Genomic DNA, 23,379 nt, shown 5'->3' with positions numbered 1-23,379 from the left:
TCTAGAGAAAATAATAACACTTTAAAATGTTCTTGCTTGGGTACAGACATTGTCTCAGAGCCCCAGTAGTCCAGTACCTCCTGCCAGACAGTAACAGAGCAGCTTATGTAAGATTAGTGTCAGGACTTCAGCCCCTGAAACAAACCTTCTAAGAGCCATAGTGCAAGTGCACATACTGCATGATCACATTATTGCAGACTAATCTTGTAACAATGTACGTGGAATAATTTGTTCATGGTGTTCCCCATCTGCTGACTATGTTCTGACATTAATGCAATAACCTGTTTCTGAGCATTCATATAAAATAGACCATCTCATGTTGTTTTGAATTAATACATTTATGTTATCTCCAAATAGGAGTGCAACACACACACTGGGACCACGACTATTTCCATCTACCTGAGCTTTGAAATTCCCACATATTTCAGAACTACATGTCTACTACAGAACATATGTCCACAACCTTTGTATGTAAAGCCAAATACTGTAATGCCAGATACTTCTGTAGCGGGTGAAGAATGCTCTGCAGTTAATTCTCATGCTGCTTAAATGAGTCCATTAATTTAACATTCAGTGTTATACAGTCTTGTGCATGTACTTTCTTTTTAATTTCTATAGCTATGGACATCCAATGGTCATTTAAATTGACAGGTATTATAACATTTTCAAAACACTCTACTCTACATACCTTAGGCAGAACATCCATCCTTTCAGAAAATAGATTTTGTAGCTGTTGGCTAACGAAAGACACAGGGCATATCAGCACAAAGTGATCCTCCAAATTAGATTTAATGAGATCAAGGTACTCATCAATTATCTTATCACTGAACCAATTTCCATTGCTTATTGTATCACAATGGTTTTCTGTGAGTTGGCTTAGGAATGTCTTTATTTTGAGAGGAATCACATTCCTTGCATTTGTCAGTGCACAAGTGAATTACTTATTTCTGAACAAAGTGGAGAACTTCTACACTACTTGTAAGATCATATGCAAGAAGACAGAATGTGTCCTTATGCAACAATTTCTTGAGTAATACAAAGGTATAGCCCACTGGCATCTTTGATGTCTTAGTGTAGTTTGCATGCCAAAGCTGGTCATGATATGTATACATTTTCATAAATGGGTATTCATCTGAAAATGTGACTATACTGGAAAGAGTATGTGTGTTTGCTAAATATCGAAGGTAAAGTAAAGCTTCTAGGTTAAGTGCATGCTCACTGTGTCCATTTTTATAAGCAAAGTCTTTGGGGTAGGGTAACATAACAGTTGGAATGTTGGGAGCCTTTTGATTTCTTAGATACATTACATGCTCTGTTCTGTGGGACTGAAACAAGATGTTCACCAATGCTTTCTGCAGAAATCTCCCTTGGTTCTACTGTGAGTTGTTTTGTGTTTAGACTGTGAATGTAGAGCAGGTAATTTGCCAAGAAGTTGGCAGGTAGAATTTCTTGAACAAAATCTTCAACTATATCCTTTACATAACTATAATGAAATTGTTGTTGAACCACGGATTGTGAAAACATGGTTGAATCCATTGCTTCTAACTGGGAAATGGCCTTTTTGAAGTGACAAGATGGTTTCACTTGATCAGCTCTGAGTAATCACTTATGGCATTCTTGAAATGCTATTGTAGTTTTTTGAAAAATCTAAATGGGTAACGCTTCATCCACGGTTTGGTTGGAGAAGTATTCGTACTGTGGAATCACAGAAATACCTGATTGTGCATCATGTTGGTGTACATCACTACAATTGGTTTGTTTCTGAGGCTCATTAGCTACTTCATTGAAATATATAACCCCTTCGGTTCTTATGCTAACCCCCTCCCTATTCCTGCCAACAGAAATGTGTACGTCATCAGCCCAAATATTAAAAGTGTCAAAATCCAGCACTCACCAGAAATGCCCCCATGTAGATTTTCTACCTGAATGGCATATCACAGAGCTCAATCTGTACTTCTTATTGACAACAACTGGGATTTCAATTGTAAGGGAGGGAAGAACTGAGTTTCTATTAACTGTAAAGTTGTCTGCAACACAGGGCACAAAAAACACTAGAATATCTGGTGTGGTGTTCCAAACGGTTTGTCTAATCAATACACCACCACACTGACTGCATTTCTTGGGTACTCCACCGCTGGTGATTAGTTGTCTGAAGAGAATATCAATGGATGATGTGTCTGTATTCAGTCTAAGTTGAAAATGCGAGTTGAAGTAATGCTCATTGTGTGAGATGCTGTTTTTGCACATCTATCAGGATGCATAGCACTGACCACTGTTTTGCTACCCAGCTGTTGTAACCAGGGGAGTAATTGATATATAAAATCTAGCGGGTCATTACGCTGACCTAATTTAAATTATGGAATGGTGTGGTTTATCTCTATCAAAACTTGCTTTAATACACAATGCTTCAATTTGTGTCCAGGCCTCTGAACTGCAGACAACAAGGGAGCAGAGCATTTCTCTTAAATATCTGAACATTCTTTAATAGATTGTGAGTCTGGATTTTTACGTTTTACTTACTATGCCGAGATGTAACAAAGATTGCAACGTTGAGTTGAACCAACAACTCTGTTTTGAAGCTCTGTTTTCAAATCTACATATAGTTATTTTAGGATCATTCATAAAATCCTGCTGAGAATTTAACAATTTGGCCAAATTGGACTCATTACACAATGCATTCTGATCATTGGTCATCCCTATTTATTCATTAAGACTAAATGAATTAGAACTAATAGGTGGAGGAACCAGAAAAGACCTACGAAGATGCTTTGGCGCTTTTCTCCTTTTCTTCCAGTCTTCCTCCGGTTGTAAAGTAGGGATTATCACCTCCATTAACACAAGGAATTATGGATCTAAATGATGGCTATTCAGTAATTTGGAATGTGGCCAATGGGATGTAAAATGCCAGCAACAATTGCAAGTACACAGCGCCCCTTGGTTTCTTTTGCATATAATCACTGTACAGAGTCTCCTGAACATTTCCTACAATACATTCACTGCGGCTTATAGAATAGTTTTTTCTGTATGATTCTATATGTATTTGATATACACTGAGTTACATTGGGGCCAATGGGATGGGTGGAGTAAAATGCCAGCAACATTTGCAAATACACAGTGCCCCTTTTTTGTGTGCATATAATCACTCTATAGACACTCCTGAACATTTCCTACAATACATTCACTGCGGCATATAGAATAGTTTTTTCTGTACAGGGCAACATTTATTTCATATCCTTTGAGTTACATTGTGGCCAATAGGATCTAGGATGGGTGGAGTAAAATGCCAGCAACAATTGCAAATACACAGTGCCCCTTTTTTTTGCATATATTTACTCTATCCGCTCTCCTGAACATTTCCCACAATACATTTTTACAATATACACTAAGCAAAGTGTCAAAATCGATACATTTAATTATTATTAAAATCGCGTTTTACCGAGGACTTATATTTTGAAGGCAAAATCCGAAAACCGGAAGTCTTAATGTTGCTACGGAATCTCTAATGTTGCCAGCATGACACTACTTGTCTTTGGCCACTCCTCCAGCAACCTTAAAGAAACCGGAAGGTCCGTTGTTGGCTTTTCAAGACCTCCAGAGACGGAGACTCTGCCCTTGAAGACCCCCACTGATAATATTTTGTTCCAGATATCATTTTGGCAAGATTGGAAACCTCCAGATATACTTTGTTCCAGATATACTTTTGGCGAGATTCGAAACGATCGTACCAAGTAATTGGTACTATCGTTAATTATTAGACAAGGAGTGCATTGTGGTTTGTATGGTTTCCCAAATAATTACTTTATTAGACAAAACTGTTTTAAATAAGTTTCTTGGATTTTGGCACAAGCTCATAGTCTCTCTTTTCAGTATCTTAGTCATTGGTCAAGGAGCATTCATTTACAATATCATAGGTCTGCCAAATCCCAAATGGACCCTACACACTTGTGGGGATCTCAGAAGGTTCGACGGGTCAAAGTCAAATTTATTTATAAAGCACATTTAAAAACAACTCATGTCGACCAAAGTGCTGTACAGTCAAAACATATAGCCAACATATTTATAGGACATGGCAAACAAAGAGAACTTCCTAGCCATTTGCAGATAAAAATTTTAAAGAAAAAAGATAGGTCTTAAGGTGGTATTTAAAAATGTTGCTACTAGTAGAGGACCTAATATATAAAGGTAGGCTGTTCCACAATTTTGGAGCAGCAACCAAAAAGGCACGAAAAAGCTGAAGGCAGGACAAGGTAGACTGACAGATTCCCATATACAAAGAGTTACAATAGTCAAGACGGGAGGAAATGAACGTCTCTAAATCCTTAAAGGAAAGAATGGGTTTCAATTTGGCAATGGCCCAGAGTTGGGAAAAGCTGCCTGTGACAACAGCGTTGACTTGTTTATCAAAATGAAGATCCAAATCAAAAACTATCCTGAGATTTTTTACATAGCTATGTACATTGTTGGATAGGGGCCCTAAGTTATTAACAATAACCTTGGTGGAATATGTGGGGCCAAATACTATAACTTCTGTTTTGGTATTATTTAATTGAAAAAAGTTTTTAGCTAGCCAGTATAACGTCTCTAAGACAATCAGAGTGATTTCAGGGGATTTTCAGGGGAAGGTACAATTGAGTGTTATCAGCATAGCATAGCAAAGGTAAGATATGCTTTATTTCTGAAAGATGGAGGGAAGGGAAGCATATATAACAAGAATAAGATAGGGCCTAGGACAGAGCCTTGAGGTACCCCACAGGTGATTGATGCAGAGAAGTTGTTCCCAATATTTACAGAAAATGTCCTGTCTTTCAAATATTAAGTAAATAGCTTTAGAGCAGTACCCTGAATGCCAACTTCTAGTTTAAGACGGTCTAGAAGGATGGCAAGATCAAATGTGTCAAAAGCAGTACTAAGATCAAGAAGAATTAAAGTAGCACAGTTTCCATTGTCCCTAAACAACAATAAATCCTTTAACACCTTAAGAAGAGCTGATTCAGTGCTATGACATGCCTTAAAACCTGACTGGAATTTATCCATATGATTTTCATTTAAAAAGGAGGAAAGCTGGGAAAAAATTACTTTCTCTAGAACTTTTGATAGGACTGGCAATTTTGAAAAGGGACGGAAATTATTAAGGACAGTTAAATCTAGATTAGGTTTTTTAATAAGGGGTTGGACCACTGCATGTTTAAAACATGACGGGACAGTGCCATTGATGAGGCAGCTATTTATTATGGACAATATACTGGGACCAATAGTGTCCAGCCCTTGTTTAAAAAGGCGAGGGAACTGCGACCTGAGGGCAGGTAGTAGGCTTCGTGTGAGACTGTCTAACACATGTGAAAGAGATACAGGTTCAAACTGGTTAAAAAGAGCGGAACATATGCCTAAATCAGAGGGGTTGTAAACTGGAGGTAAGATGCAAGATCTTATGGCATCTATCTTGCCATTGAAGAAAGACTGGAAGTCTTCACAAGTCTCAGAAGTTGCTTCAGGAAAAGCAGTAGCAACCGGATGTAAAGCCTTGCTTATCACACTAAACAAGACTTTATGATTATTAGAGTTGTTAGAGATAATATCAGATAAATATTTGGCTTTTACAGTCTTAATATAGAGTTGACTTGCAACATGTCCTTTTTCCATTTCCTCTCTGCTTTTCTGCACTCTTGTCTGAGTATGGGTAACATTATCTAACAGCTCCACCTGTCCCTCTGATAGGCTGGATTTAAGATCCAGTAAACTACTTAAATCAGTCAACCACTCTTATATCTCTACAAATGCATAGGGGGCCATTTGGGACATCAAAATCCTCTAGGCTCTGAGTTGCATAAAAGATCTATCAGTTTTATTGCTGATTTACTGCCCAATTCTGATCCAGTAATTTCATCCAACCCGATGAACTATTTTGCCCAATGTTTGAATTAGTTTCAAACGCAGCCAAACATTTAGGTACTATTTGTGATATTAAAAATGATTTAAATAATGTGTCATGACATAGCACTTTAATAAATGTGTCTAGTGACGTTATGACTCATTAAAAACACCCCACTCCATTTTACGGTGATGTCTCACTAGGGTATTCAACCGTCCTACACGTCATCTGCTAATACAGCCACCGAAATCTATACTTTCCCCAATGTTTCCCTTTGACAGACAGCACACACAAGTCTGTCTAGGGACAGTTCCTCTGAACTTGCAGATGATACCATGGTAGTCAAACCGACCTGGTACTGGACACTGACAGAAGGTATTGCAGTCTATCCTACCCAGGCCCTACACGCCCCTCGGAGTCCATCCTCACCCCTCCTTCTGCACCTGGACACTTTGAAGTGTGATCTGAAGACTGGGCAAGGGTCATGAACTAGTCTGCCAGGGGCCGCTACATATGTAAAGAAAACATTTTGGTACACAGCCAATTGAACAAAATGAAGCCGAAAGACACTGATAATGTAATATCTTGATTACACGGAGACACAGTCAGTTGTTTTTGTCACAGAAATGTGTAGAAAACAGGGTTTTCCTGTTGCAAGTGAAATACAGCCACAGAAATGTGTACAAAACAGGGCTTTCCTGTTGCAAGTGAAATACAGTCACTAACAGGAAGGTTTTGGCTAATTTCTGCTCCTTACATTTTTCTCACCTTGTTGCCAACTCCAAGCTCCTGTTCAACAGGCAACGGTCTCACTGGGATGTCCGGTTTCTGAGAGGGATTGGCTTTCCAACTGAGATTTCAGAATGTTTCATATCGGGTGATGGTTCAGAATGTGACTGCAAACAAATCTGCTCATTACATGTTAAGAGGAGTGCCATGTTTAGCGTGTTCAGTTGAAGGGATATTTAAAGAGTGGAAATAGGATATGGAAGGAATGAGTGTCAGCTAACGTCTCTCCAATACTGCTTAACTACACAATATTAGAATTCCTATAGTTTTGAACACAACAGTATTGATTGTAAGACCAGCAGAGGAAGTTGTTACCTTAGCTGAACACAAAGATGGGTTTTAGAAAGACATTGTACAACATGATTTAACATGGCATTGATAAATCTTTTATATCTCACATCACCTGCAAAAAACAAACAATTATGGATTTTTAAATCATCACTGAATGTACTTCATTTTTACACTGACATCTTGTCAAACAGTTCAAATATTAGATTGCAGTGTATTCATTTAATAAAATTATATAATTATCTTGACGTATGTACAGAAATATGTACATACATACAAAATATAACAAATTAAAATAACAAATATTCCTTTTGTTGACACCCCCACAGTCTGACTTCAACTCGGGAGACAGAAAGGTGATGAAGGCTAGCCCTGCTAGCTGGGACAGCAAAGGGTCAAAGAGCAGAAAAACAAACAAAAAAAGTGACCTTGTTTGAAACAAGTATCTAGTGTCCTTGCAGACGAACGTGTCATCAGTCAACTCTATTGCCACGTAATGGGCACACTGTAAAAGGCCCTGGTGGACATGGCATCCACTTACAATCAACCTACAGCAGAGTTGCCAGAAACACAACGTCTTCAAGCTTGTTCCCCCACCGAAAACCAGACGAGTGGTCAGCGTTGACCAGCGCAGGCTTTCCTTTCAAGCCTGCTGTGATCGGTCACATACAAGAGGAAACCATACTGGCAACCAGGTGAAGGCAGAACAGGACAGTTCCTTAGGAGAGAGGCACTGGTCGGTCTACGTTTCCATGGTGTCCCGGAACATGTCCACACGCAGAGCCAGCTCCTTGAATAAAGGCCGCGAGCTCGGGTCTTTGTCCCAACACTCCTGCATCACCTCATATATCTGACAGAGAATAAACCAGAAATAGGTTCACGGATTACGGTGTGAAACACCGCTCATTTAAGGTAGTAATGTGTTAATTGTGAGGGGAAAAAAGCCTCATCGTACACCACTGCATCACTAAAGCACAAACATAATATAGGACACAAGACACTGGAGCTCTTACCTCCATGGGGCAGCCAACAGGCCGAGGCAGCCGGCTGCCTGACTTCAGTAGCTCAATGAGATGATAGACAATCAGCTGTCCCTGCTTGTCATTACCCATCATGCCCATGAACATCTAAAGGACGTGGAGAGATGACAGTTGGTCAGATGGAAACTAAACGTAACACATGGAATCCAAGTGAGTTTATTTGAAGACGTGCCAGTGTGTGGGCAGTATGTACGCAGGTCACAGTATGATTATGTGGAGACTATCAAGCAGACTACTGTATGACAGTGTGCCATAACACATGATTATGTGGAGACTATCAAGCAGACTACTGTATGACAGTGTGCCATAACACATGATTATGTGGAGACTATCAAGCAGACTACTGTATGACCCTGTGCCATAACATATTGACTCTGACACTGTACTACATACTGACGTTAAAGTGTGTATATTGTTTATCTAGTCCTTTCTGAGGTCAGCAGGCGTAGCCTTATACATAAATAGCAAATATTTAATGAAAGTACTTACTACAATTGTTAGAAACACTATCAGAGAAGGAGAGTTCTACACAGGCAATATAACACACTAATCAAAGGGATGGTACAGAGACAGTGAGATGAACTCACTGCAGGAGGGCTGCAGTTCTTGTCGCTGTGGGTGAACAGTTCATACAGCACTACGCCAAAGCTCCAGACGTCAGATGCCACAGAGAACTTGCTCTCCGACAGAGACTCTGGGGCATACCTGCACAACAACACAAATCACACGAGCATTATCTCAGGTTTCTCTGGAGCTCTACCACATGGAATTCCTCTGCATAGGAAACCAATACAGGAAGTAACAGTAACAGAACAAAACTAACCAGAAGATGGGGCTCTCTCCGGGCTCCTTGACCATGTAGTAGTCCTTGTCCTGAGGCAGGACCTTGGTCAGCCCAAAGTCCCCGATCTTCACCCTGAGCTCGCTCTCTACCAGAACGTTCCGGGTGGCCAGGTCTCTATGGACGTAGCGCTTGACCGCCAGGTACTCCATACCCTATACACAGAGCAGAGCAGAAAGGTTCAGGTATTGTTCATACTTGACTGTTATCTGCCAAAAGGTTTCTGTCTACACAAATGGTCTGCCTACACAGCGCTAATCAGTGTGATAATTACAGAATGGTCTCAGCATCATCTACGAGAATAAACCTGACTATGAAAGACAAAAAAGATAATCCAAGGTTACGTTACAATAAGTTAGCGCCGGTACCTTGCATATCTGAGATGTATAGTGCACCAGTTTCTTGTGGTCTATTCGCTCCTTGTTCTGGATTAGATAATCTCTCAGACTCCCAAATGGCAGGTATTCCATAATCAGTCGCAGGTTTCGACGGCCTGCAGAGAAGGCCAATATGTTACTAATCTGTTTTGAATTGGAATTATAGGAAAAATCTACACTGGGCCAAAGTCCTTTACGTCTCCAAGTGATAAGTAGTCACCATACACAGGAAAAACGTAACATCACCATACTAAATATGCAAAGTCACTATTACTAAATATGTACAATAACCACATGTAGTGAACGGTCAATATGTAAATGAGTGACCACAGAAGGTTTCTCCTGTCCGAGTGCCTCTGGCCAAAGATCCTGTCCTGTCTATATAATTACAGAAGTATTTTGCAATCGTCCACAACCCCTTTGAAACAGCAGTCGTCTTGGAACAGAAAAATCAAGCACATACATTTTTTTTAACGGCAAAATCCATGTATCAAACTCTAGCACAACAGGCTAGGTTTCCTCTGAACGCTTTACATGTGGTTTTGGGGATTCCTATGTCAATGCAATGAGCCTAATGACTCGCTAGTGGAGATAAAAAGACCTTTCAAATAAGTGCATTTCATTCCTTCTCCTCACCTCCTTTGACGACTTTTGACCTATTTCAAAGGGACACGAGCGGAATGAAAACAGTGACATTATTTTCCTGACTCCTCTCTCGCCACCTCCAAAGCAGCATGGTTACCTGCACTGTAACACACTCCCTTGTATTTGACAATATTCTCATGCTGAAGAGACTTGAGGATCTCAATCTCCCGCTCAAAATCCCTCATGTGCTCTGCAGTGCTGTGCTGCAGTTTCTTCACGGCCACAACCTCCCCGGTGTTGTCCTGGAGTGGGTCGTACCGGCACATCTCCACACTGCCAAAGTTACCCTGGAGGAAGGAGGCAACACGATAATGTGCGGGGGGGGGTGTCACATCAGCTGATGCCTTTTTATTGAAACTATTTTATTCTGAATCTGAAACATCCATTGGTCCTTTAGCAGGGGATCATAATTGGCTGGGATAGTGTGGTTCTTTGTCTTGGGAACATCATTGGCTGTTATATTGGGTGTGGTTCATTGGCTTGGAACATAATTGGCTGTTATATTGGGTGTGGTTCATTGGCTTGGAACATCATTGGCTGTGATAGTGAATGTGGTTCTTTAACATGTGACCCTCCCTTACCTTGCCTAACTGTTGTAGGAAGATGAGGTGTCGCTCCTCAAACTGGGCTGGCTCCTGGTTCTCAAATGCCCCAGTGACCCACGCTGAGGCTGCTGTTCTGTTTGGCAGAAGGTCACTCTCCACAATCAACTCATAGTCTGGGGGACAAAAATCTACGTCAGATCACACTGACAATTTCAAGACAGAAAGCATTCTTTTGAGAAATTTGTTCCAATGCGGTAGGAATCTCATTAAAAAAAGTGAAACAAAATGTAAGACATAAGTAGCTAAAACATGGTGGTTGTTCTACAAGCTCTCAACCACTCTGGTGTTGGCCAGTGGTCACAGGAGCGTGTATCAGTACACCGACCAGGTGTGAAGAGGCCGTCGAGGTCTCTGATGACGGTTCTGAAGGAGGGTCTGAACGTTGGCTCGTAGTCCATGCAGCTCGTTATCAGGTTGGCGAGCTCAGTCCACCTGGGAGCAGGCAGCTGGTGCCGGTCCTTGTAAAACAGGTTCTTCTGCGCCACAGAATAAATTACAGGTGTGGGTTCATTGCAATAAACATTGTAGGCGTAACAAATATTCTGGGTGCATATCAACATAGTGCTTCATGCATCTGAAGCGAAACTTAGTGGCAGGGCTGTGGTCCCACTAACCGTGGAGCTGTCCAATGTGGCCAGGGGTTTCTCTCCACCACTGCAGATCTCCCAGAGTGTTGTGCCGAAGCTCCACTTGTCCGCCGCGAGGCTCAGGCTGGCGAGATCCTCGATACATTCAGGAGACACCCAGGGGATTCGCTCAACCAGGACTGGGACAGAAGACAACACGCGCATGGAGGCAGTGGTGAACTCGCACTGCATTCACTGTTCAATGACAGCCCTGGCACTATGACGCTCCAACAGAATAGCTACACTGCAATATTTCAAGCTGAGAACGCTTGTAAAACATGATTCGCATCATAGGTAGCGGAGCTTTGTGCACACAACTGCGTTGTAATGGCTAAACGGCGCCCCCTCCTGGCAGTCTAACAGTAACACACAGTATTGGATAGGGAGCAACTCACTGTCTTTAGGGAGGACAGTGATGCTAACTCCAGGATCACTCAGCTTGATGAAGGGAGGATTCCCAGTTATCCTGTCCTCCTCACGGATCAGCAGGACGTTCTTGGCACAGACGTTCCCATGGACAAGGTTCTTTTCCTCCTGTAGGAGTGAAGGCAGGAGGGGGGGGTGGGGGGGTCAGCCTGGATCGGAACACCAACTCATGTGCTGATCCTCATAAACCCATTAGAAAGCACACAATGCACATAGTACTTAAACTGGGACACCAATTTAAACCAGAGTGGATGAACTGTTTTGACTAGATTCTGTTTTTACTAGAGTCCATAGCCACAACATCAAAACTGAAGTTGGCTTTTTGGCCATAAGAAACATAAGAGAAATTCACAGAACAAGTAAAATTTTTGTGAGGGATAAAACTTTAGCTCTGTTTGCACAAAAGTAATCACAATTGTTGTCATCCCCTCCAAAAGTAAAACCAGAAATGACAAATTATTGCAAAGTAACTTCTGTACTTCTGGGTAGCAGACATTAAACACCAGCTGAGTATCAGAAACATTCACAAACTCCTTGCAGGCACTGATGGACTGGTCTGATGACTTCTATTGCTTAGAATAATAAGAATCACAACACATCCTTTATCATTCAATCATCAGGTTGGATTTCACTTTACCAGAAAGTTCATGGCCCAAGCAAGCTGCTTTGCCACTTCGAGCTTCCACAAGATGTTCACAGAGTTCTTCTTCTTCTTCAGGTAAGTGTCTAGAGAACCAAACTTCACATACTCCTGCACCATGATATCTGTAACAGTTCACATTTTGTCCAGGGCTCAAACCAGTGTGTTTTCATTGGGGTGACAGTAGAATGTTAAGCTTGAACCAATGTGACTGAAAGTTTCTCTACTCATGGTTACAAGACAGCATTTAAATGGCCACAGTCCAAAGACTCGCTTTATCCTGAAGGATTTTTAAATGGCACCATTTTTCATACATCCAATAAAGCATATGGCTACATTAGCTTTGATCCAAACGGACTCACTCTCCTCCCTGCACACACACACGCCGTAGTTCAGCACCAGGTGCTTGTGGGATAGCTGGCTCATCATGCTGGCGGCCTCAAAAAAAGACTGTAAAACAGAAAGACACGCTCAATCATCCATTATAAATCGGCCAGAACACACAACGACTGATTTAATCCCACCGCTAGACAAACACAGACGAGTCGTCTTATCATTAACTAGGTCAGCCAATAAATCCAGGAAAACCGTTTCATTTCTGATACGTGCAGAAAATCTTAGTCACCTACCTCAGAGTAGTTCCTGTGAGCCTTGTCCAGGACTTTCACGATAACTTCAGTTTGGTGCATTTCCCCATAATCCCCCAACTCCTTGCGGACCCCTTTGAAAATCTTAGTGAACGTCCCTTGGCCGTGACTCTCAGTCTAAAATCATCCGAATACAAGAGCATACGTACAGCCACAAGTTTAAAGACACTAAGACGATGGATTTACGACTATTTCTTTGATGAGAAAATAAATTAATAAGAGACACCAAACACTGAGTAAATAAGCATGAAGGTCTGTAATGGAAGTGAAATGCTTACATATTCCAGGTCCTCTCTCCTAATCTTGTGGAACACCATTTGGCTGACATTGTGTCTCTGTAGCGTGGGAGAGGGTGGTACACTCGGGCCCTTGTTACTTCTGCATACCAGTAAACTGGACTTGTCTGACAAAAAGAAACAAGACGACTATATAGATTAACCGGAACAACTGCCAGCGTTAGAGGTTTCAGCGGCGCAGTTCATTTCACGTCAAAAATAGTCATGTGAAAAAGCAAGGCGCCATCTAAGGAGTATTTTCTTATATATCTGTACAAATGTTTGTTTATTTCAACACCTTTGACAGGCCAAGGTAACAAATACCGAAATATTACACTTTATTTTCATTTATTAATCAAAAATCTAAAAGGCAATGCAAGCCTCGTGTTAAACCATTATTAAATTATTAGAACAGACTGAGAAAATTGGACATCCTATGGGAAGCTGATTCTCCTCACGCTTTATTTCAGGAACATATTTTTGAGGCCAAATAACAGGCACTTTTCAATAGGACCTGGTCAGCCGGGCACCCAATCCAGGATGAGCCAGCTGATAAATGGCCGCAAAACAAATACTTTCATACACTTTTCATATGCTGCCGCTCAACAGGTTGGAGTTGAGAGGAGTTTCATGATTTGCCTTTTATGTCTCTGTAAAGCTATGCATAAAAATGCTGCTTAAAGATGCTGCTTAAAGTAAAGGTGGTATGTAGAACGCATTACTCGTTTTTGGGTAGAGCCTTTGTATTTCATGCTTTGGCATTGTTTACCACATGATTTTGCCCATATATGCTTCATTGGGGTGTTCTGACATGCAAATAGCCATGGTCATGCAAGGGTACTGATTCTGAGAAGAGTGGTATTCATCAAATATGTCCAAAGTTTCTATTTTCTACTCATGATTCTCATTCTAATTTCAGCCAGTGTGTGATGGTAAAGGTAGGGATGTACTACCTTTATACACATGTGGAAATTGTATTTCTGTTTATTTTAAATTGCAAAATGGTTTCAACGTTGATTTTTGTGTGTGATTTGTTTAATTGGGTTGTCTTTATTTCAGAGAATGTGGTTAGAATTTGGCTCATATCCCCCCCCGCCCCCCTAAAAAACTGAACCGACTCTCACATGTACTTTGCCTGCAGTGTAAGAGAAATGAATAATGATTTAAAGTGGCACACCACCAGGGACTCAATAGGGGATTGGGTCTTCTCTTCTACGGTATATAGAATTGATGGCAATAAACATGGCAGTATAAATACTCAGTTAACATGTTAATATTGCGTCAAGGCATTTTAATGTAATATTAACATGTTAACTTTGACTTTTTAATACTTGGAATTTAGTTTTTCAAATATTTACCTTTGGGTTTGGGTGGGCAACATTTGCTGAACTGGAAAATGATTCCATCAGAGCGCACAGTGTCTTTCTGATAGCAGTTCAGTAGTTCCTGAAGACTGCTGAAGTTTCGTTTGGTTCCACTCAAATTGAACTCTCCATTGGCATCCCTAGTTATCTGGCAGTGCTTATACTCAATATTATCATAAACCTGGAGGAAAGCACAGAAGAAAGAAATTACAATCAAATTAGTGTTCCAGTGATATGTTCCAAACAAACGTACATTACAGATGCTTTTTCTATTATGGAAAAATGTATTGTTATAGTGGACACATCCATTAAATAAATATAATGGATGTCAAGAGAGTCAAGAGAATAGCAGAGATGTCTGTATTCATTTTATGACTGAGTCATGATTTAGATGTTTCTGGGCTCTGGCAGATTGTTGCATATCTTAACATTTGAATTAGGGTAGAGTAGAACTGGGGACCAGTGTGAATCACTGAATCATATAAAGCAATCCTCTGAAAATGTAAATGCTTGTTAGGTAGTAAAATGTTGTCTAAAATAAAGTACATACCCCCAAAGCAAAGGTCAAAAAGTACTTGTTAAAGTCCTTGGGGCTGCATCGCAGAATATATAGACCTTGCTGGTTCCCAGCTTTTTGCAGTCTACTAATTGCAAACTCCATTCTGTGGAGAAGAAAACAAAAGAGAATGTGTGTGAGTGCACGTCAGCGCCAGGTACATATTCACCATCAGATGGTGCACTCAGCGCACACTAAAGTAGTATTCCTCACTTACGAAATCGGACCATGACAATGGCAGGTAATGGCCTCCACCAGTCTAGGGGGCGCCACTTCTTTACAGAGGTAGTGGTGTGCATCAGTCGTCAATCTGTAGTAGCCGTCAATCAGTGATATGAAAGACAGCGCTTCCGACAGACACTTGAACTCCAACTCCTGAGACATGGATAATTGTGTCAAGACAATTTTCAACTCTAATTGTATAGAGAAAAATACATTGTACACAATCATTTAACAGATTCTGTACAGAGTGACTGAAATAGTGTAAGGCTTAAATAAAAAAATGTATTAAGTTTTATTACACATAACATTTATATTAATGCAATATTTTCTATTACTTTAATGGGATACAGTGTTTCCTGTCATGTTCAAGCTAGAGACCAAACTGCGGTTTCACAAGCTTAGATTATCCTCATTAATCCTAGCAAAATAAAAAAGAATATTATTAACTACTTAATTTGCATGAATTAACCATTAAAACTGAGCTCTCAGATCCTCAACCTTGAAGAAAAAATAAAAAAATAAGCCTAAACGTGAACAGTTTCTCAATTTACAATTATGATTAAAAGTTTAATGGAATGGCTGATAGCACGGTAAGACATCGCCCTTTCCTGCTGTAATTGCATTGTTAACTGGTTTAAGAGTAACAAAACATCTCGGGGGTTTGTGGTATATTGCCAATATACCACAGCTACAGTAAGAGCTTTTCTTTTAGGCACAACGCCAGGACTTTTCCACTGCTTTTTACTGACCTTGACAGCACCTACTTTGCTATCTCAACAGCCAATGCAATATGCGTTATGCATCCATGCACGCACGCCCGTCCATGCTGTACTAGTACTGTAGCGCTGTATCAGTGTCATAGTAGGCTACATTCCCATTTCGGTCCCAACACTTATATTCCATTTGTCTTGATTCGTTTCCCGTTCATCATCATGCTACGTTTCTTCCAGAACAAGTATATCCGGAATATCCACATAACCTGTTATGGTAGGCTCCACTCAATACTTATGGTTTCACCTTGGCACTCTAAAATGCTAAAGTATGTGGCAGCCAGCAACTAACAGAACATTTAGAAATGCTCCTTATGATAAAGGTTATAATAATATCTTGCGGCCCAAGGACCTGCGCTGTTGTCTCCTCTTTCTCCCAGTAGAATATATCTGTTAAAACTGGAGGTGGTTGTGTTCATTTGATAGCAGGTAAGCATGGCACCAAATATTTATCATTGTAATAGGAGTTTAAACGTTGGTGGGTGTGTACCGACAGTGCCAGTAGAGCACAGCCCAAATGTCTCAGCACCTGTGTGTGGAATGTCAGCTGGGCTTGCCTTGCTGTTTCTTAACTAGCTTCTCTTTGTGGCAATTCGGGCCTGTAACCTTGAGAGTGAGAGGCTGAAGTCGGTCTTACCAGAGCTTTGCTGTCTTGTTTATTGATGGTGACCACTCGACTCTCCATGGAGCCCTCCTTATTGGACTGTTTGATACTGATGTAAGTAATGTCTGGGAAATCACAGTAGGTCTGCAATTCCTGCTTAAAAAAGGTCAAAAGAAATAAGACTGAGTCAACATACCAGGATATCATTCGTCGGAAGCAGCGTTTATTATATAACCTTAATCAAAAGAAGTAGTCCGTTTTATATCATGATTAGTTCAAATGAATAGTTCAAAGATGTCAATTTTTCCATTAGCAATCAGACATCTGTTCAGACCTACTTTTAACCAGTCTTTAACCCACGAATTAAACAGTTGTGCATTAACAACTCTAAAAGTAAGGTTCTGAAATACAATTACTATCCACAAAATCACTGATAGCAACCTCCATTACAAGAACAGACCAGATGAATTAATTTTTTTACCAGCTTAAAAGGTTTAATCATAGCACAACTAGGCTACAGTAGTACCTGTTCAGAGTCTTTCTGCTGTTCTCTGCACCACTGGATGCCATGCTCAGCTGTCACAGTGATAGTGACCTGCCCGGCCGAGGGGTCCCTGACCTGGAAGCATTCGGTGTAGAAGGCCTGCTCCAGAGACTCCATGTTGATAAGGTATTTGAGCATCAGGTCACGTGATGTGGCCCGGCACTGGCTGAACTGTTGGATGAACTTCTTGAAGCGGTAGCGGATCCTCTTGCGATTCACAATGTTGCAGCCCTGGATGAAAGCCCTCATGTCCTTGGGTAAGAAAGACTTATAGCTGAAGGGAGAGGGGGAAGAATTAAATAAATCAAGCTAAGTGGATCTGGAGTATCTGGGAAGAATACCAATATATCAGGACTATGCGCCTGAAGAAACAATTTACAGTGTTGACCCTTCTACTTACTGTATTAAAGAGATAATACGTACTCTCACTTCTGGCAGTGGTTCCCAGCACCGGGCTTTAATTACCCCAGGAGTACACATTTTTATTGTAGCCCCAGGCGAGCACACCTCATACACACTAATTATCAAGACCTCATTGATTTCAACTGGGTATGTTTGTCTGGGGATACGACAAACATGCGTGTAGTTGGAGCTTCACGAGGACCAGAGGTGGGAACCACTACCTTACTGCATCAAGTAAACACATTGGTCTCTAGCTGCAATGGAAACTCAGGCATTTCAACCAAGTTGGTTGTACCAGGATAACCACTCAAATGGTTTGGTATGTATTCATCCTCCGCACCTTATGGAATTGTAAATATCCAAAGGGGACATTCGTTTTTCCTTGGCTGTCCTTGTCATGTCCAACACAGCCATGCCCAGGCACTCCTCCTGAGTCTCATGTGTGTTGGAGATCTTCACCCGGCCGTTGACAAAATCACTCCGCCACTAAACACAAGAGCCGGAGGAGGGCTGGTTAATACAGTTATACAACAGAATGATTACAATACTGTAGAGCATCCCTGTACAAAATAAGGACAGTGGCAGTACAAAAAGGAGAATGATTATAAAACGTCCCCTGTATAACATTTGCTGAAAGGAACAAGTGATTAACGAACTGAATGGGTAAAAAGAATGCTCAATGATTTCCTCTCTGAAGGCACAAGGAGGGAAACCATCCTAACAGAGAGCATGTGTTGGTACCTACAACCATCTTATAATATGGTCATATGGAAGAATATTCTGTAGGATTTTAGTGTCTACTTACATCAAGGTTCACAATAAATCTGAATATAGAAATAATATTCAACATCAAATCCAATGCCTCACTGTTAGTTGGGTCATAGAGAGACCTGGGGTGAAAGCCACAAGGCCATGGTTTAGACAGTCTGGTTAAGCAAGCAGTGTGATAAGAACCAGGACAGCACCCAAGGTGCTTCAAAAGACACTTATCCTGACAGTCCAGTCTGCTAGGTATTGCTGCAACGAAGCAATGCCTTAATCAGGAATTGGAGATCCCCAAAAAGGCACAGTGTCCGGTACACAGGTACTGCACCAAAAATCTTTGAGTTCAAAGTTCATGGATAAAACAAGACCGAGGTGAAAAATCAATACACACAAAGCTCAGTCAGCTCCCCTCCTTGAATAGCTGCCGTGAAACACAATGCGCATAAATACATGTTTAATTAGGCTACGGCTAAGGACCCGCCATCTAATATGATATAACTGTAAGAGAAACAGTAATACAGATTGGAAGTATGTGGATAAATTACACAATTATTGAAAACTAGGACAAACCAACCACAGAATGAAGACTTAATGTTAAGATTATAAAACAAAGAGCTAAGGACCCATCTCTGAATGAACTCCCTTTGTTCAATTTAAAGCTCAGGCTGAGACTCATGTTAATCACCCAAAAATAGTGATGACAGTGTAGGCATAGTGGTGACGTCAATTTGGAATAAGCACGTAGTCGGGTAGGGCATAAATAATGTGATGCTTACAGGACAGGGCTGGGAGATTTGGCTATCAAGCCAGAGATCAAGCTCAGGCAAAACAATTGATAATAAGACCACAACACAATTACAATCATTTGTACATTACATATTTGTAATTGTATTAAATGTATTGTATTTTTTTTAACGAGTCAAGGGTTCAAGATCTCAAAGTGGTCTTAAACAGAACCATTGTCTTAATGCCATTACATTGGACGTTTTGTGTGCAATTCCAAATAAAATCCTAGGGATTCCCAACCGTTCAGTCCTGTGACCGTCCTCATTCCTTTCCATGGCAGTAGTTCAGTCCTAAATACAGATTTTCCACAGTCTCAGAACACCGTATCAAAGAGCCGGGCTTACAGGTTATGCAGTCATAACATGTTCTGTTCATTGAGTGCTACAGTCATCTCAGCTTTAAGCCAGCTGGACCGACCCGTTATTCCACGATCAAGATACGGTACAATCAGTGCAGGGAGAAAACATTATGGACGTCATTCCACTGTAAACATCCCAAACAAATATATTTATGGTTAAACATCCATGGCCCATCAGCAATGACACGCGGCTGTTGAAGCCAGGGCAGGACATCACATGAACCACAAAGTAGAAATTACAACCAAATAAACATTGTCATGAAACGAATCCCAGAATGAGAATTAAATGGCAAATGTAGGCCATTTCAAAGGAGGTAACTATGTTAATCTGTAAGGGCCTTTATGAGAGATCTATTGACGGCATCTGATGTTTTAGGCCCATCCAAACATTTAGTGTAATCAATCACCTAACACAAACATTTCACGACTGGTGTCTTGAGTCCGATCAGATCAAATATCGAATCGGACCACAGACAAATGTTTAAGGCCCCTATTAGCCAGAAGGTCATTTAACATCACAACGCCATTGTAGATATCAGCCATTTTAACATAGTCAATTACAACTTGTGACAGCACCACATCAACAGCTGATCCTTCCGGATGATCTCCACAGCAGAACCAGAGATCATATCCCCCAATGCACATCGCAGCAAACTGTTATGCTCGCTATCACACAGAGTTCTTAAGACAGGAAAGGTTTGCCCAGTTCACTTCCTACATGCCTGAGGGGAGGCTCCACCCAACCATCAATTTCAGTTCTTCATCTAAGGAATTCAAATCTTGACTTCAAAACAGTCCACGGTCTCTGCTTTAGGCATTCCTGAGAATGTTTTGATGTGGGTTTGGGGTTGAAACCCACAGCCAATACAGACCCAGTTGCTGGACACGAGGTTAAACAATTGCACTCCAAAACACACTGATAATAGACATGATACCTTATACAGGTTTAGTTCTACAGTATCTGAGGTAGCAAAACATCATCAAACCTCCCCAACATCTGACTGTTTAGATGTGTTCTTGCTAAATTCAATTAGGCTTTCTTGTGTCTCTCAGCATCTTCATTTAACCCATCTTGTGCCACAGAAGGAGCACTCGGAGGGTTTTCTTTTCCGGTCAACTCGTAGATCTTCACCAGTCGTGCAAAGGTCTTTGACAAACGTGCGAAAGAACCTTCGAACAAATCTTTACCAGCAAATTGTCTGATAACATTGCGGACTGCGCTAACAGAAATTCCATGGTCCTGGAAGATGGACTTCATAACCCTGGGTATGACTATGAAGATTTTTTCTGCTCCTGTATTCATCATGCTGACAGCAGTACAGGGAGAAAAATGCTAGGTGGTAATGTATACCCTGTAGCTAGACAACTGCAACTTACCACAGGTGATATAAACGACCCAGTAAATGAGGATCACGTGCTTCTAACCCAGTTATTTAGATCTCTCAGGAAGAACGCTATTCATTTTCAGTCCATTTGTTTTTAATGCAAAAACGTCATTCTCAGTTCAAAACTAAACACTTGTCAAAACGTGATGTAAATGTCATGCAAATTCCCCAACATGATCCAAATTCATCCAAAATAGTCTCGTTTGTTTGCGCTTCTTTTGGGCCGTTAAAAGTTTTGTTTATATTTTAGACATTTAATTATAGGTGATGCACAAACAAACGGGATCAATAAAAAACGATAAAATGACAGCAGCACAAACAAAAATTTGAACGGCACAAATGGAGCACAAACTGACTGAGCCTATTTTGCCAACTTCACACAGGCATAAAATATGAGCGATGAGACAATTTGTTAGTCACACGTTACAGACTGACTGACCTGGGCAAAGAGGTATGCCATGACAAAGTCATCAAGGACAGGACTCTCAGAGCCTTTGGTGACCCCATACCGATATGCCCTTGAAGCCCCACTGCTGTACCAGCCTGGAAAATAGTATCTAAAGAGAGACATAATTTAAGAGATTAGTTTCAAAACAGTGTAAATCCATTTTACCCCCCCCACCACAAAATGTGTGAGCTTTTTTTCTTTCTTCATCTAACGTTAAGCAGAAGTCACAGAAATTACTTAAAAATATATGGCTTGGTCTTCTTTTAAACTCTGAATCAACCTTAATTTGGAGTAAAGTAAGATGTTCTTCAATATTTTGAATGAAAGATTCAAGAGGATAAACAGACATTTTCTTCACAGCCCATGCTCATATTTACCAACGATGTCAGTAATAGGGGAGGGCACTGTAAATTCCCCGTCCGAGTTTGTCCAAAACAGACTGTGAAAGTTTGTAATCCGATCATACCAGTGAGGATTAGGGCTTGGCGATGTCTGGATTTGCACATCGTCAGAACAAACCTTCCAAACAGTTATGATGCAATAGTCTTTTTCAATCCATGGAAGACGTGTGTGTGTGTGTGTGTGTGTGTCATGCGCATGGAAGTCTATATTGACAGGAATAATGCAGTGTATAATTAAAACATGAATTAACTTGTTAAAAAGCTGTAAACAGTATAAACATCTGTTCATCTGAAATTACATTTGTCTAGCCTTGCACTTCAAAATGTTGATTCCTTAGACAGGGCGTTGGATCGCCTATAGACAACCAGGTCCTCACTGCTAGTCGGACTAAGCCACAGCCGATAGACTATGGTACAAAAATCACGAGGTCCACTGTCGGAAAGCCATGTGCGTTGTGTCCCTGATTCCTGTCGCATATCTTTCATGCTGCATGTAAATCGCTGCATGGTCAAATCAGGTATGTATAAACTAGGTTTGTTGGGGGGAACAGAAAGGGACCCCTTAGAATTTCTTGCTAAACTATCAACATCTTCAATTCAAAATAGTGTGGTCAAGGGATCTACAGCAATGCTGAAACCATGAGATCAAAACATGGCCTGTACCTTATTCTGAAGGCCACGTCCTCTTTGGAAGATTCATCCAACTGGAACACATGGTTAGGGGAAAACCACACGCCGTCCCTCTCTCTGAAGAGGCCAAACAGGCTGCAGTACACAGGTGACACACCTGGGGCAGATTGAAGATGGGATTCAACATGATGCATCATTCAACACACCTGTTATGACACACCTGAATGAGCTGTGTCCTAACAGGCGCTATTCTTGTCATCATAAAAACGACATTAACGACAACCTTGAAATTATGATAAATAGTATCATACCATAAATTAGAAAATTAACAAAATTACTAAACTTCACCACTAAAAATAGATATTTTCTTGGGAACAAGATGTACTTTAAAAGTAGCTAGAATACATAAAGGCCCAACAGGCTAGTACGTCATCAACCTTATTTCCTGGCGCTCTTAAAATGTCAGGCAGCTCTTCTAGCCTTTTTAGTAGTACTAACTTCCTAGGAATAATCATAAGAATTGAGAAATTTCTAGCAAGACTGAAGATGAACTTTTCCATGCCAGAAACAGTCGCAATATAACCGTAAACAGTTTCAGTTCAGGCTTACTATAATGCAGCTACTGACGGTTTTAGCCAGCAAAGTTTTCGTCAATACGCAATAATTCATAATGCGTACTTTGCTTTGCCTGTGAGGAGATACGAACTCAGGACCTATAGTTCACAAGTCCGCTTCTCTAACCACTACGCTATTTAACAAGGGTCAGTCAGTCAATCACTCCACTTACGCGGTCCGACAAAAAAAGTTAACCCTGCTTGTTATAGCGCCACCATATGGCAACTCATTGTAACCATGTAAACATCCGATATCTATGACAAGACGCATTATTCACCAATTGTAAAATCGGGCCAGCCAGCATTTCCCCGAGATCGAATCTGATGCACAGAATTTACATTTTAAACCAGTTTAGTTCCCCTTCCTGACATTTTGTTACCTCATTTTAATTGAAAATTGCTGATGTCGCTTTACCACAGTTATTTCACTTTTAAAATGACCTCGTCAACGCCACATAAAGG

General features: G+C 40.8%; 1 protein-coding gene across 5 annotated transcripts in view; it reads right to left on the bottom strand.

Moving 5' to 3' along the window:
• Positions 1-3,772: 3,772 nt before the first annotated feature.
• Positions 3,773-23,379, bottom strand: part of jak2b (Janus kinase 2b) — a 30,631-nt gene continuing 11,024 nt past the window's right edge. For 3 of the 5 annotated variants that reach the window (XM_020052789.3, XM_010877178.5, XM_010877179.5), the window contains exons 3-24: positions 22,337-22,460; positions 21,264-21,381; positions 17,871-18,016; positions 17,111-17,402; positions 16,618-16,740; positions 15,206-15,363; positions 14,983-15,094; positions 14,427-14,613; positions 13,072-13,196; positions 12,776-12,910; positions 12,509-12,596; positions 12,144-12,271; positions 11,476-11,614; positions 11,069-11,220; positions 10,780-10,930; positions 10,431-10,567; positions 9,947-10,136; positions 9,196-9,320; positions 8,810-8,982; positions 8,574-8,691; positions 7,960-8,073; positions 7,682-7,796 (exon numbers count right to left, since the gene is read on the bottom strand). In XM_020052789.3, coding sequence (XP_019908348.1) covers positions 7,689-7,796; positions 7,960-8,073; positions 8,574-8,691; positions 8,810-8,982; positions 9,196-9,320; positions 9,947-10,136; positions 10,431-10,567; positions 10,780-10,930; positions 11,069-11,220; positions 11,476-11,614; positions 12,144-12,271; positions 12,509-12,596; positions 12,776-12,910; positions 13,072-13,196; positions 14,427-14,613; positions 14,983-15,094; positions 15,206-15,363; positions 16,618-16,740; positions 17,111-17,402; positions 17,871-18,016; positions 21,264-21,381; positions 22,337-22,460 — 3,143 coding nt within the window. In that variant the 3' untranslated portion in view covers positions 7,682-7,688. Of the gene's footprint in view, positions 7,797-7,959; positions 8,074-8,573; positions 8,692-8,809; positions 8,983-9,195; positions 9,321-9,946; positions 10,137-10,430; positions 10,568-10,779; positions 10,931-11,068; positions 11,221-11,475; positions 11,615-12,143; positions 12,272-12,508; positions 12,597-12,775; positions 12,911-13,071; positions 13,197-14,426; positions 14,614-14,982; positions 15,095-15,205; positions 15,364-16,617; positions 16,741-17,110; positions 17,403-17,870; positions 18,017-21,263; positions 21,382-22,336; positions 22,461-23,379 lie in introns of all 5 variants that reach the window. The other 2 variants (XM_013136967.4, XM_010877177.5) reach the window with 2 other exon arrangements.

Source organism: Esox lucius, chromosome 13 (assembly GCF_011004845.1).
Source record: "Esox lucius isolate fEsoLuc1 chromosome 13, fEsoLuc1.pri, whole genome shotgun sequence".
NCBI lineage: Eukaryota > Metazoa > Chordata > Actinopteri > Esociformes > Esocidae > Esox > Esox lucius.
Note: the sequence above shows the minus strand (reverse complement) of the source record. Positions and strands in the feature narration are given on the sequence as shown.